This window comes from Seriola aureovittata, chromosome 18 (assembly GCF_021018895.1).
Source record: "Seriola aureovittata isolate HTS-2021-v1 ecotype China chromosome 18, ASM2101889v1, whole genome shotgun sequence".
Classification (NCBI taxonomy): Eukaryota; Metazoa; Chordata; class Actinopteri; order Carangiformes; family Carangidae; genus Seriola; species Seriola aureovittata.
In genome coordinates, this window is record NC_079381.1 from 6,041,914 (window position 1) to 6,055,944 (window position 14,031).

At 38.7% G+C, this 14,031-nt stretch overlaps 1 protein-coding gene across 1 annotated transcript; it reads left to right on the plus strand.

Annotated features, from left to right (window-relative positions):
• The first annotated feature begins 660 nt into the window (after positions 1 to 660).
• ppp2r2ab (protein phosphatase 2, regulatory subunit B, alpha b) lies at positions 661 to 13,776 on the plus strand. The gene is made up of 10 exons (XM_056403080.1): positions 661 to 963; positions 3,152 to 3,220; positions 6,509 to 6,606; positions 7,742 to 7,907; positions 8,125 to 8,237; positions 9,536 to 9,713; positions 10,068 to 10,232; positions 10,414 to 10,583; positions 11,272 to 11,363; positions 12,076 to 13,776. The coding sequence occupies exons 1-10, from the start codon at positions 957 to 959 to the stop codon at positions 12,353 to 12,355; spliced, it is 1,338 nt and encodes a 445-aa protein (XP_056259055.1). The 5' UTR covers positions 661 to 956; the 3' UTR covers positions 12,356 to 13,776.
• The last annotated feature ends 255 nt before the right edge of the window (positions 13,777 to 14,031 follow it).

Sequence of the window (14,031 nt, forward strand, 5' to 3'; positions counted from 1 at the left end):
TTCTCTATTTAATTTTTTTTTTTTTAGATATTCTGCTTTTTCTACTCATGAGGAAATCATTCCAAATCAAAATAAACTTAGCTGGCCAAGTAAAAAGTCAAAGAATTTGTCTCTGGTTCTCAGTAGCTATTTGACAGATTGTTACTGTCTGTACAGGAATTATATGGTAGTGAAAGAATGCATGGTAACCTGGAATTTATGTATGGATATATAAAGGTGATGTATGCACATATATTGGTGGATTGTGTTTAGACTTTATGTGCACATAGGCTACAATTTGAGAAAGCTTTCACATACTACAGACCACAGTTTTGGAGAGAGTTCATGAATTGGAGGAGGTTGATTGTGAAGGTGCAGTCAAATTGAAATACTGTAGCCGAGATACTTCAGGAAGCCACACTGCTGCTTTCACTGTGACCAAATGTCCAAATGATCAGTATATAGTCCTACTTTCCTGTTGAGTGCTTTTTAAAACAAAAAAATATTTATAGCTCAGTACAGTGTGAATAAAGTAACAGTGTTACTGTTTGAGTAGGACAGTCTAATACTCTCTCATCCTTAGCTAGGTGTCCACCGATGTGCACGCGCGCGGCGGTGCATCCACCATACTGTGTGCGCGCGCATTATAAAAACCCTTTAGTTCACGTGCAGAGAGGCTGTGGAGGGGTGGGGAAGAAGTGACTTGTGGGATGCGAAGTAGCCGGCGGCAAGAGAGACAGAAGGGGAGAGTGAGTGACACACAGGGAGAAACAACAGAGAGAGAGGAGCGGGAAAGCAAAGGAGGGGAGCCATAAAATAACGAGTTTTACGGTTAATTTAGCGCCTGACATCCAGGTTTGCGCAGATACAGCAGCGGAGATTCAGCGGAAGAAAAAGTTCAGATCCCACGAACCAGCGCGTGGGAGTGGGAAGCAGGATCGTGACTGACTGAGGCAAGCTCCACTGTCTGTCTCGTCATGGCAGGTAATTCAGTTTAACCATTACACACATAAACAGCACCGACTGACCGGCGTTTTAGCAACGCGACTCTGTCCCAACAAGCTTTCTGTCCTTACGGTTGCAAGGCTTCGCTAACACTAGCTACCGTGGGTGTCAGTTTAGCTAACGGTAGCTAGCTAACAGAACTTAGCTAGTGCTAACGTTAGCTAGCTAGCAAACTGGAGTGTCGTCGTCCATCTGGCCTGTCTTTGCCGACTAACGCTAGCTAGCCAGCTGCTGCTAACAAATGATAGATGTTTACCATTATCACCGGCCCAGCACCAGTTTTGAAAGCTAACTCTTATTCCGTGTTAGCTAAACACAGCTATCCGTGACACCCTAGGCTAACTTCTCGTAGCCGTAACGGCTGATTGTCAGACTTGTGCATGGGTCTTATGAACCGCAAATTGAGAGTATCTGGCTTGCTGTTTAGATTGGAAAATGAAACAAATAGAACTGACGGTTTTCACTCCAGTGCACATATTTCTCAAACATGCCACGACTGGCTTGACAAGCCAGGCGAGCTAACGTTAGCTCAAACTTTGACATTGCCCACATGCAGGCTAGCACTCTGGGCCTGCTGCAGGTTGATCAAGCTGTTAAATATTATGTTCAATCACTGGAAGGACTGAAGAGTCAGAGACCTAGTATTTGGGCACAAATATACTTCAGTGGGAAAATCATCCCCCTCAAATAAGACCCATATAGGTAAGTATTTGTTAAGCCTAACGATGCAATTCAAATTCCATTCATCAGCTGATACGAGAGCAGTGAATGTGAAAAATTATAGTTAATAAAATTATGAGGGACTATAGTCGCATGCAGCCAATTGACATTAATAGTTGTTTAATCATAAATCATAAAGTATGTTTGTAATAATATATTTAGTACTTGCATTCCATTCATTTGGGCGGGGAAATGACACTGATCTTCACACATCTTATGGAAACACATCATATTAAAACTGGTGAGATGATTTGCACATTAAAACACCTGTTTGCTTGCAGGGGATGCTGCCAATCTGTGAGAATGCTACATTTTTTTTTAACTTGAACCCTGTCCTGGCATTTTGTATTAAATCATGATTCATTTCAGAGTAACTGTATGATGAAAGCACAGTGACTCATAAATGTCCTTGATTTTTCTGCAGAGCTTTTCCACTATGTGCAGACATTGTTATTGACAAATCAGACCAGTTTTAATTGCGTAATAACAGAAATGATCATGTGTAAAATTATGTGGAATTCAACTACCTTACTTGTGCAATGGTACACGCTGATGAAGAACCTGTTGAGGCGAGTGATGGAGGTCATTATCAATCAATGCAGCATGTTTTTTCTTGTTGATGTTTAACATAGGAGCCTGGTGTGAGAGCATCTCATAATGCTAAAACAGTTGCCCTGGCCTAAAAAGAAGGATGTGTAGAGACTGAATTTACCTATTGTATCAACAATCTGGAGTTCAATAAAATAAACTCTATGATCACAATACATAATCTACTTTTTATCTGAAAGTGAGAACCACAGTACCAAGGCTCTACAGTTAAGATTTGATGGATGCATTTATACATTTATTGAATGGTAAAGATACTTAAGATCAAAATGGCCTGTATGTTGTTGGCTACATAACATAACTGCCCTATCATGTGTAGAGCAGTGTCTTCAGATAGATTTTAGTTTTAGGAGAGATTGAAATGTCTCATGTGAGATTGATTTCATTTTTGTTTGGAGGCTAGACTTGCAGAAGTTGTGAGAGGATATGTGCACATGTGTGACCACACAAATTTTCACAACAGGTCTGCCATCTGTCTGTAGTTCCAACATCATTTAATTTACTCTGCCTGAGAGTGACAGCGTGCTGAAACAAAATCTTTTGAGGAGTTACTTCTTTTGAACTATTTGCATTTACATGCAAGAGAAGTCCAAACACATGTATAATGTTTTGACACACCACCTCGATTGTTGCTGAGGAACTCTCTTCCATTATTAAAAAATAATTAGAATTTGCAACCTGGCCATCTTTGTTTATCTCAACCACTTGTAAATCATAGTTGATGCACACTGCAATAATTGATAGCTGAACATATGAATGCTTCAAATGAAATATATAACCTGCAATCAGCCAGAATTTTACTTGAATGTTTTTTTTGTTTTTTGTTTTTTTATCTCTGCAGGACCTGGAGGTGACATGCAGTGGTGCTTCTCTCAGGTGAAAGGAGCTATCGATGACGACGTAGCTGAGGGTATGAGCTCTGCCAAAAATTGAATATTTTTAAATTTAAAGCATGGATAAGAAAATGGTGATGGTAATATGTACGTCCGTAATATGTAGGTAGTACACAGCAGCTTGCAGTGACTGAACAGTTAGCAGCTTAATGTCTTCCTCATTTTTTCCATTTCCACTAGCTAGATATAGCATGATTTAGCAATGTTATGATGTGAGGAGCTGCAATGCTGTGCATTTCAACTGCGCACTCCCTGCGGTTGGACAGTTATTTGATGGGTCTTAACCCTAACTGTAAACCAAGCTTCATTACTGCACTAAATTGACTGGCTCTCTGTGTGTGATAGTCATGCAGATAAGTAGAGAGAAAGGAGTGGTTCCACTCCTGCGTTCTGTTCTTAATTTTATCTGACACCAGCTTGTTTCCTGAATTATTGGCTGTATTGGAGGTGTAATATCTTTGTTAAAGTAGTGCTAATACAGGGTGCCCTGGTGGCTCACCTGGTAGAGCGTGTATCAAGAAGGCTTAATACTAACTGCAGCAGCCCGGGTTCGAGTCCGATCTGTGGATCTTTCCTGTATGTCAACCCCCATCTCTCTCCCGGACTTTCCTGTCTCTCTCACACTGCAACTATCGAATTAAAGGCAAAATGCCCCCAAAAAATAAATAAAAGTAGTGTTAATACAAACCAAACACACACTAGTGGTCAAAAGCTTTAGAACACATCAGTTTTTTCCAGTTTTTATTTAAATTTAAACGCACGTTTGGTTTCTTAATAAAAACAATAACAGAAGATAGAGCTCAGTTGCGTTGTGAAGTAGTGTGGGAACATTGCTGTCATTGCAGTCTGCTGCACCCGGTTAGGAGTCCTTCAGTGTCAGGTTTTACCAGGAGCTGAATTATCCGCAGAGGTCTCCTCCCCAAAACAAACATACCTCGTGATTAAATCCAGTAAAAAACACTGAATAAAGCTCCTTTAGCTTCTTGCTTCTTGTTAAAATCAATGTTTCTCAGGATGCTATACGGCAGACACAGGATGTATCAGAGGGGATGTGAGCTTAGCTGCCACTAATGTTTGCTTAGCTTGGTTCTCTGATAACTCATGATCCAGATGTTCAGACAGTGATTAAATCCACTAAAATAAACCTGCCTTTTCATCTTAAAGATGTTAACAATAGCTAAATAGAAAAAAAAATGTAATTCACTGTGCTGCTCAAAGGATATCTCCAGCGACCGGCAACTTTTAAGGTGAAATGGGGTTTTTTTGCATGTTACTTGATGCATAAGTTGTGAATTAATCCTCTGAACAAAACACTTAACCTCAAAACCTTCACTAATTTCAAATCAGCTTGGCTCTGTCACATGATTGATTAATTGATTTTATTTAATGATTAAAAGTACAGTTGAATTTTTTTCCACAAATCACAATAAATTTAATATTTATATTAGTAGTTTGTAGTGCATTGGGCCGCATAAAACTATTGTTTTTAGTATCCATAAATCCAAATATTTTCTTAAGTTTTGGTTTTTCTAATGTAAAATTTCAGAAAATAGTGACAATTATAATTTCTCATAGCCCAAGGTGATGATATCACAGGTCTTAGTTTGTCAAACAACAGTCCAAAACCCAAAAATGAACTAGTTTGCAGTGACATTAAAGAGAAAAGCTGCAAAGTCCCACAATTAAGTAGCTGGAAACAAAATCGTTGCATTTCTACATGAAAGTTCTAAATGACTGAATTGATGTTCAAAAAAATTGGTGATTTTTCTCCTCCATCAGTTGCAGGATTTTATTTTTGCTCTGGTGGAGCTGATCCATCACCTTTTTATATGATATTGAATCAGAAATCACATTGAATTGTGACCTTCTAAATCGGAATTAAATCACAGTTGCATAACTTGCCCGCAAACCCCACAGTCACACAAAACCCATTTGGTTCATTCTCGTGTATCAACGGTAGCGTTGTTTAAAAAAAAAAAACTAATTTTGTAAAATACTTGTCATCAATACTTAGTCAGAGGTTACAATTATGAACTGGAAGTGTCTGCTCCGTGCAGCAGCAGACTTGCATCACAGAGTAGCAGTCTTGTGATGAGAGGAGGCTTGACCCACAAGACAATGACAGAGGATTTGGTGTCAAAGTGAAAACCAAAAGCATCTTCTGGGCAATATTTTTAGGATTTAAACCCAAAGTCAAAAGGGAACCTGATAACATTAATCAGTAACATCAATGTTGTCATGAGTTTATTCCCCAGTGGGAAAATTTCCACACCGTAGCGTAACTACATACATTTATATATATATATACACACACACACACACACACACACACACACACACACACACACACACACACACACACACTCTGATGTGGATGTCCACAGTAAACCTAACCCAATTCCTTTTTAAGTTCCCCTTTCTTAAACTTACAAATTACACTTTAATTTTAACATGTTCTAACCAAACAATGTATTCTCACATTCAACAACTGCTCACACAGCTAAAATATTCAGTGTATGGGAAATCACACGTCTTCCTTTACAAAATGTGGCTCACTGGTTAACACTGCAGTCTTATAATCAGAAAATTCAATCCTTGCTAAGGGCAGACACCTCTTGGCAGGTTATTATTGACATTTTGTTGAGTAAATTGTTAAAATAAGCATTTAATGATAGCTGATGGATGATGAAAAATTTGATTAACTAGATAAAAAGTTCATTGCTTCCATAATATAAGAGCAGTTTTAAGTATGTCCTTCCAAGTAGTCTAACTGCTAGCTCACATGTATTAGTGTTTACATTTGGCTTCAGGGAGTGCATCGTTCACAAAGGCCTCCAACAACAACCTTTTGCAGTATTGTCTTTCTGCTCCAATGGGCAGCAAAGGGTTAAGTATGTGTGTGTGTGTGTGTGTGTGTGTGTGTGTGTGTGTGTGCGTGTGTGTGCGTGTGTGCGAGAGAGAGAACAAGCGTGCTTTGGTTTATAAAACAACATACTGCTGCTGGGGGAAATATGTAATGCTGTCTGAGTGAGGGGGGATAGAAAAGAGAGAAACTAGGTTACTGATCATTTTCCGTCTGCTCTACATGCTCTGACATCCGTCTGCATCTCCGGCCTACACGCTCATCTATCTAGTGCGCTCTGATTCCCGGACAGTAATACACAGGGTTAGTCGGGATTAACTGAGACGTTCCTCATTGCCTTTAGTATTGGAAAGAGGTTGTTCTATTTCTGTACACCAATTTGAAAATGACATTGTTACGAATATAAGTTTAAAAGTTTGTTGTGTATGTGTTTCTTCTGCAGCGGACATCATATCCACGGTTGAGTTTAACCACACAGGGGAGCTGCTGGCCACAGGAGACAAGGGTGGGCGTGTAGTCATTTTCCAGCAGGAAATAGAGGTACAGCTGCATTTTTGTCTTTTTTTGAGTTTTATTCCCACAAAGATAGTAGATAAGTAGATTAACTCCTGAACTAAATTACTCAGAAGTTTAAAAATAGATTATTTTATTCTGGAAACTATTGTGTAAGTGAGTTTTAGATTTTAACTAGTGATACGCTTTACATTTCAACAATGAGCTAATGGACACATGAATTTCCCCTAGGGCGGGGGTTGGCAATCCATGGCTCTGGAGTCGCATGCGGCTCTTCAGTCCTTCTGCAGTGGCTCCCTCTAGCTTTGAAAAAATAATAAATAATATGAAAATAAATAACTGATTATTTTTTCTTTTAAAGAGAACACCTCATATTTTGGAGATCGAGGTGATACTGATAATATTTTGTCGACTAAAATATACGTCACATCTTACAACGTCTCCATAGCAACATTTACAGCCTCCCGCCTCTTCCTGCTGCCAATAGGTGGCTAATCTTGAGTTTCGGACCCCCGGCAAGCTAACCATATATAAATCCAAAAAAAAAAAGAAAAGAAAAGTCTCGGAGGAAAGAACCAGCCTGTTCTTGTATATATTTATTTCAAAGTGGGTTACTTTTTTATTTATTTTAATCCTTCACAAATAAGAGAAGGACTTAAATAGACCGGCATGATTCTGTGTTTTATTTAAAAGTAAGCATACACATACCAGTGTTTTTTTCTCCTATTCATAAGAGGTAAACAGGTAAAAACAGCTATAAAATGTCATGTTTTTTGTAGTTCTATAATTTCCTAAATGCAATAAACTATAGTTTATTTATTTATTTATATATATTATAACTATATATAAAACTGTAACGCTGTGTTATCTTAATTTTAAGGGTCAAATAGGTTTTGCGGCTTCAGATGATTTTTATTTGTGGGAGAGGGGCCAAAAATGTCTCTTTTAATAGTAAAGGGTGCAGACCCCTGCCCTAGGAAATGATGGAAATGCCCTCTCTTGCAAGTCAAATTTTTTTCATGAAAGTAATTGCCAGTGTTATTTGAAATATTCATATGTCTTTCGAAATTAAACTCATCAAACGTAGAACAAAAATCGTCACACTGGCTTGTTTTGTCTAATGCAATCTCCTTTTATTTTTGTCTGATACTTTGCATGGCAGAATAAGAATCAGCCTCAGTTTCGGAGCGAATACAATGTTTACAGCACTTTCCAGAGCCATGAGCCAGAGTTTGACTACTTGAAGAGTTTGGAAATAGAAGAGAAGATCAACAAGATTCGCTGGCTTCCTCAGAAGAATGCTGCTCAGTTCCTGTTGTCAACTAATGGTCAGTTAGTCGTTTGTACTTGAGCACATAACCACATATTTAATAACAAACTGTGGTGACTTTAACTTTAGATACACATAAGTGTAATTAAAACTGGTTCTAACAGAGAAACAAATTATCTCTTTGGACACTTAACAGGTAAATGTGAAAATGAACTGGGATTAATATTTCAGAAAATATGATGTAGCAATTTCCTCTCTTTTTCCATCTTGAGCAGATAAGACAATTAAATTGTGGAAAATCAGTGAACGAGACAAGAGACCAGAGGGCTATAATCTCAAAGAGGAGGATGGCCGCTATAAAGACCCCAACACTATCACGTCTCTTCGGGTAAGTACTTAAATCAAATACAACCTGAGAAGTATTTAAATGAGTGGAATTATTCAACCACACCAGGGTTCCTACATAGAACTTCAATAATCCCTACATATTTGATACTTAATTATATGGTATATTCAATTAATTATTAGTACATTAAACCAAGACCACCACAAATATGAAATATAAGAGCAGGGGTGGGGGCAATAAGTTATCTACTGATAAACATAAAACAACAATTACAATCTGCTGAAGAGCATGTTTCCTTTGCAACTTTAGTGTCACTCTGTCAGTTTCTACTCTTGAAATCACATCCACTATGAGAAATGTCGATATGTTTTGAGGAGTAAACGCAATCAATTGCGCAAGTTGACTTCCCTGTTTTTATATGTCAAAAGACATCCATTATAATCCATGGGACCTATTCAAAACATGATGAAGCAGAAAAAGCTGGTAACATGGGTATTCAAATAGTTGGTTATAGTTTATACTTCCTTGTTTGATGCAGACTGCTCAGGTTTCTTGTCCTGCTGACATGTTAATTCTGGTTATGAATTGTATAAAAATGTATGTTGAGGTCACCAAATGATATGTATGTAAAAGAATCACTTGGGTCTAAGCTCCCTGCCCTAACAGGTGTGACAAAACTGGTCCAGCACTGTCTGTACATGACTAACAAAGTCCTGAGAAGATGTCTCATGAGCCAAAATAACTGAAAATGCTGGTGTGTAATATAGGTGTGGTGGGGCTTTACCTACTATTACTGGTTATGTTTACTTACCAAGGAGCATCTGCGCAGGTGATTGCTTTGTATAATATCCAAACTATAAATGGTTGTATGTCTAACCTGTAGGAGAAGCTACTACTTGTTATCTTAAATTTTCATGGCTAAAAACCATTTATTCCAAATCTTACGACAGACAACCTTGGATTTAAAAGTATTAAACATGGGTGTGTTAGCAGTCAGGAAGGGCTACCAGTTTGGCTACATTTTCTGTTGCTAACAAAGAGAACTGCAACTCCCAATCTGTGCTAATACGTTGCTCTTTGAGCTAATGTGAGTACTCCTCAAATTTGTTTCAGACTCGCCCGAAGCAGCTGACATGCATCCTGTATAGACTGGGTGTTAGTGCTACCTATTTTACCCGGCTAATTGAATATATGAAATACTGTGTTACACACTGGTTGCATGCTCTGGTAATTAAATGTATGAAAATTTAACTGAATCTGAAAAGATAGCTTTCAGAGTGTCAAAATTCAACCTTGTTTGCCTTCAGTTTCAAATTATGTCCCGTTTGTTCTTACCTCAGGTACCAGTGTTAATACCCATGGACCTCATGGTGGAAGCCAGTCCACGGAGGGTGTTTGCCAATGCCCACACCTACCATATCAACTCTATCTCAGTCAACAGTGACAATGAGACTTACCTGTCTGCAGATGACCTCCGCATCAACCTCTGGCACCTCGAGATCACTGACCGCAGCTTCAGTATCCTCAAATGCACTTGGGCGTGTTTGTCTATGTACCTGCCTAAACCATGAAACTCAGTGTTAAGCAATATAAATTAATCCATGGGGTAGCATAATACTGTCACACAAGACAAAGAAGTATCTTTTGTCTAGCTAACTAACTGTCATCCCTACTGCTTTTCTCTACAGGACTCTCTTTTGGACTGGTACATTATAGTCAGATGCTTTATGTTTTTTTTCCCCTATGCAAATGCCTTGTTCAGGGCACAACTTCTGGTGCTGAAAAAATGCACTGTACACCCTATCATGTGTACCAGGTGCCGTGGTCCTAATCTCTTGAAAGTGGTATTCCTCTTAACCCTGTGCTTTTCAGATATTGTTGACATTAAACCAGCCAACATGGAGGAGCTAACCGAGGTGATCACAGCAGCAGAGTTCCATCCTCATCAGTGTAACACCTTTGTCTACAGCAGCAGCAAAGGAACCATCCGTCTGTGTGACATGAGGGCTTCAGCACTATGTGACAAGCACTCCAAATGTGAGTACCCACTTTGCTCACTTAACATCACCTTATCTCTACTTCAACAGGTGGATTTTACACTAGATTGATTATGCTAAGCCCCTTGAACTACACTTTCTCAGACTGGAGCATTTGAGAATACAGCAGTTTGACTTTGTCATTTTACTTATCTTTGTATCATCCTTCTTTTTTTGACAAGTGTTTGAGGAGCCAGAAGATCCCAGTAATCGCTCCTTCTTCTCTGAGATCATATCCTCAATCTCAGATGTTAAATTTAGCCACAATGGACGCTACATGATGACTAGAGACTACTTGTCTGTGAAGATCTGGGACCTGAACATGGAGAACAGGCCAGTGGAGACCTACCAGGTGAGACTGACAAACAGATGCACAGTTACAATATGTTTTTTCAAGTTTGCGACGCACTTGTAAACAGATTATGAGTGACCTATCATGAACTCTGAATTAACATGTGATGGCCCCATTGTTACAGACCCCATAAAGTGTAGAGCAGCTGATACAGTCCAACACCCTGAATGATACTGGTCATTTCCCATCATTTTAGTGCCCCACAGTGCATTACACCACTTAAATTGAACCTAAACTAATTTTTGTTTCTCTAGATTAATTTGGTTTCAAGGCTAAACATTTACATTTGGGGGAAAGTATGTTACCTTGTTTGAACCAGTTTCTGAATAAAGTTAGCATTGTTCAGAGTCAGATAATTAGTTTTGTTAGAGTTGCATCAAAAATTACATCAATGTAAATACTAATGTCTGTCTGTAATACTACTGATATATTTTTTTGTCTTAACAGAGGCCACACCTTTTCTAACTTTAAATTTTTAAATTTTTTTTAAATAATTCATTGTAATTTCACATAGTGGCCACTAGGAGGTACCCTAAATGTGTAGTTTTGCTGTGCACTGGCATTTGTATAGAAATAAGTTCCTTATGTTCCTTTTATGATAAACGTATAGATTATCTAATAAACTTACACATTATTTATCTACATAATTGAATTTGATTTTATGTGTCTTTGCCTCTGATCATTACAGGTTCATGAGTACCTGAGGAGCAAGCTGTGCTCGCTCTATGAGAATGACTGCATCTTTGACAAGTTTGAATGCTGCTGGAATGGCAATGACAGGTGAGGACATGCTGGTGTTTATGTGCTTATGTGTTTGGACTGATGCCCTTGTATTAAATTTAGCCCTTTTGTTTGCAAATCAGGACAAAGATGCTTTAACTCTGAATCTCTATTAGTCTTGTACTGTGTAACATTGTGAGATTTGGATTGCTGATTGCACTTATGATATTGCTTAGAAATTCATCCTTTGGCACTCGAATATTATCCACGTGTGTTGAAGTGTTTTGTAATTTTGTTTAATATGTAATATTTATTTTTAATAAATTTTAATATAATAACGAATTTCTCTCCGGGTACTCCGGCTTCCTCCCACAGTCCAAAGACATGCAAAATGGGGACTAGGCTAATGGGATACTCTAAATTGACCATAGGTGTGGTTGTGAGTGTGAATGGTTGTCTGTCTCTATGTGTTTGCCCTGCGATGGACTGGCGACCTGTCCAGGGCGTACCCCGCCTCTCACCCGAAAAGATGCTGGGATAGGCTCCATACTCCCCGCGACCCTACTAGAGGATAAGCGGTAGAAAATGGATGGATGGATGGATAATAACGAATTTATTATTTTCATTATTATCAAATTATTTGTCCATCACCTGTATACCAATGATAAGTTCAGTTTAAGCCTACTACTGAAAACACAAATGTTTTTGTTAGGGACATTATCCTAAAACAGCTGTGTTAAGACTCTCAAACTTTCCCATATCCCCCTATCAGCGTGGTGATGACTGGCTCATACAACAACTTCTTCCGGATGTTTGACCGTGGCCACAGGCGGGATGTAACCTTGGAGGCGTCCCGGGAAAACAGCAAGCCCATGCAGGTTCTCAAACCCCGCAAGGTGTGTGCAGGTGGCAAGCGCAAAAAGGATGAAATCAGCGTGGACAGTTTGGACTTCAACAAGAAGATCCTTCACACTGCCTGGCATCCCCAGGACAACATCATCGCAGTGGCAACGACCAACAACCTCTACATATTCCAGGATAAGGTGAACTAACTATGGGGATGAGCTTATATGAGATCTGGTGTGGGTGATGTGTAATACCTGCAGCCTCACCGCCTCATCCAGAGTGATCTGTGGTAACACCGATAACCAGCATCCCTGTCCGTTGCTACTTGGTGACCAGACTTTGCCACTTTGTTCTAGATGTGGACAGAGGAAGCCTCGCTCTTGCCCATCATCAGCCTGTTTGTGGCAGAGTGACACCTGCCTTGTTGTTTAAGTGATGTTGTGCCAATTTTTTTTCCTTTGGTATGTTTTTTTTTTTGTTTGTTTTTTTTTTTTTTTTTTTGCCAGCCCACCTGCCCTTTTCTTCCCCTGGGGTAACATGGGTAAACCAGTTTAATTTACTTAATATTCTGAATACAGACACACTTATTTTTATAACTTTTGCCCCCAATGGCTCTGTGGTAGAAAATAAAAAAAACACTTATTTAGTATGTCCCCTTAATTGTCCTGTGCCATTGTAGTGTTTATTTTTCTAAGAAATTTGCCAGTCTTTTTTTCTTTTTGTGTAAACACATTTTATTAATTCATCCGTTATACTGTCATAGTATTCTTTGATTCTCTTCACGTGTCTCCTCTTTCATTAAACCATGCATACTCAACAGTCACAAAAGTATGCTCAGTTTCTTTACACACTTGCTGCTCAAACTGGACAGCAACACCTCAGCGGTTACCTCCAGGAGTTTGAGAAGTACAGTGTGTTTTCACAGATTCAAAGCCCAGTCCAGTGAGACGTCATACCGCTCACTCACTGTGCTTTAGACTCTGGCTGGCCTAGTCTCCAGAAGAGTTTTTTTTTTTTTTTTTTTTTTTTTTTTTTTTTTTTTTTTTCCCTTTTGGATCGGCTCTGTCTTGACATCTTTGTGCATTGGTTCCTCTTCTTTTTGTTTTCTATTCAACAATAGTCAGGTATAAGAGATAGCCTATTCAAAGATAATTATGATTGTCATATTTATATTAAAAAAGTTAAAACGTCACCAGATTTGTTCCGTCCTATTTTGTGAAATGAAGCTGGACCTCACATCTTTTTGAGTGATTTTTAAGTATTGTCTTCCCATGGTGTACCACAGCTCTGAAGCAGTACTTCACAACAGGGAAAACTTTTGATTTGACACTGGACTCTCTTACTGCACCAACTAAAGTACTTGGATGTCTGTGTTGTAAGACTACAGTTTAAAAGAAAACATTATTTGAGGCATTAAGTCACTTAAAATGTTTGTTTTAACTACCGCAGACATTATTACTGCTACTGTATGTGATGGTACAATAAGCTGCACAAGGATTCGCAGCAATTGATGTCTCCACACCGTATTTAAAATGTGGACAGTTCAGACTATATTGATGCCTCCAGTAATGTATAACTACAATTTTAATCTATGACAGTGAAGATAATAAAGGAACTACTTTTTGCATTCTTGTGATTGCCTGATCGTTGCTGAGATTTCAGTATTAAGCTCTCGTTTGCAATGTTATCCATGTTGCGTTTGTACTAGTTGCTGAATCAATCATAAGATACCAGATCAATGGTTACATAGCAGCAGATATCAATGATTTGGACACCTTCAGATTGAGAACCACGTGTGTCGAGGCTGTAGCTGCAGTGAACCTCCATTCAAATCCCTGCTAGTTTAAAAAAAAATAAATCTCCTGCACCCGGTATTTCAGGT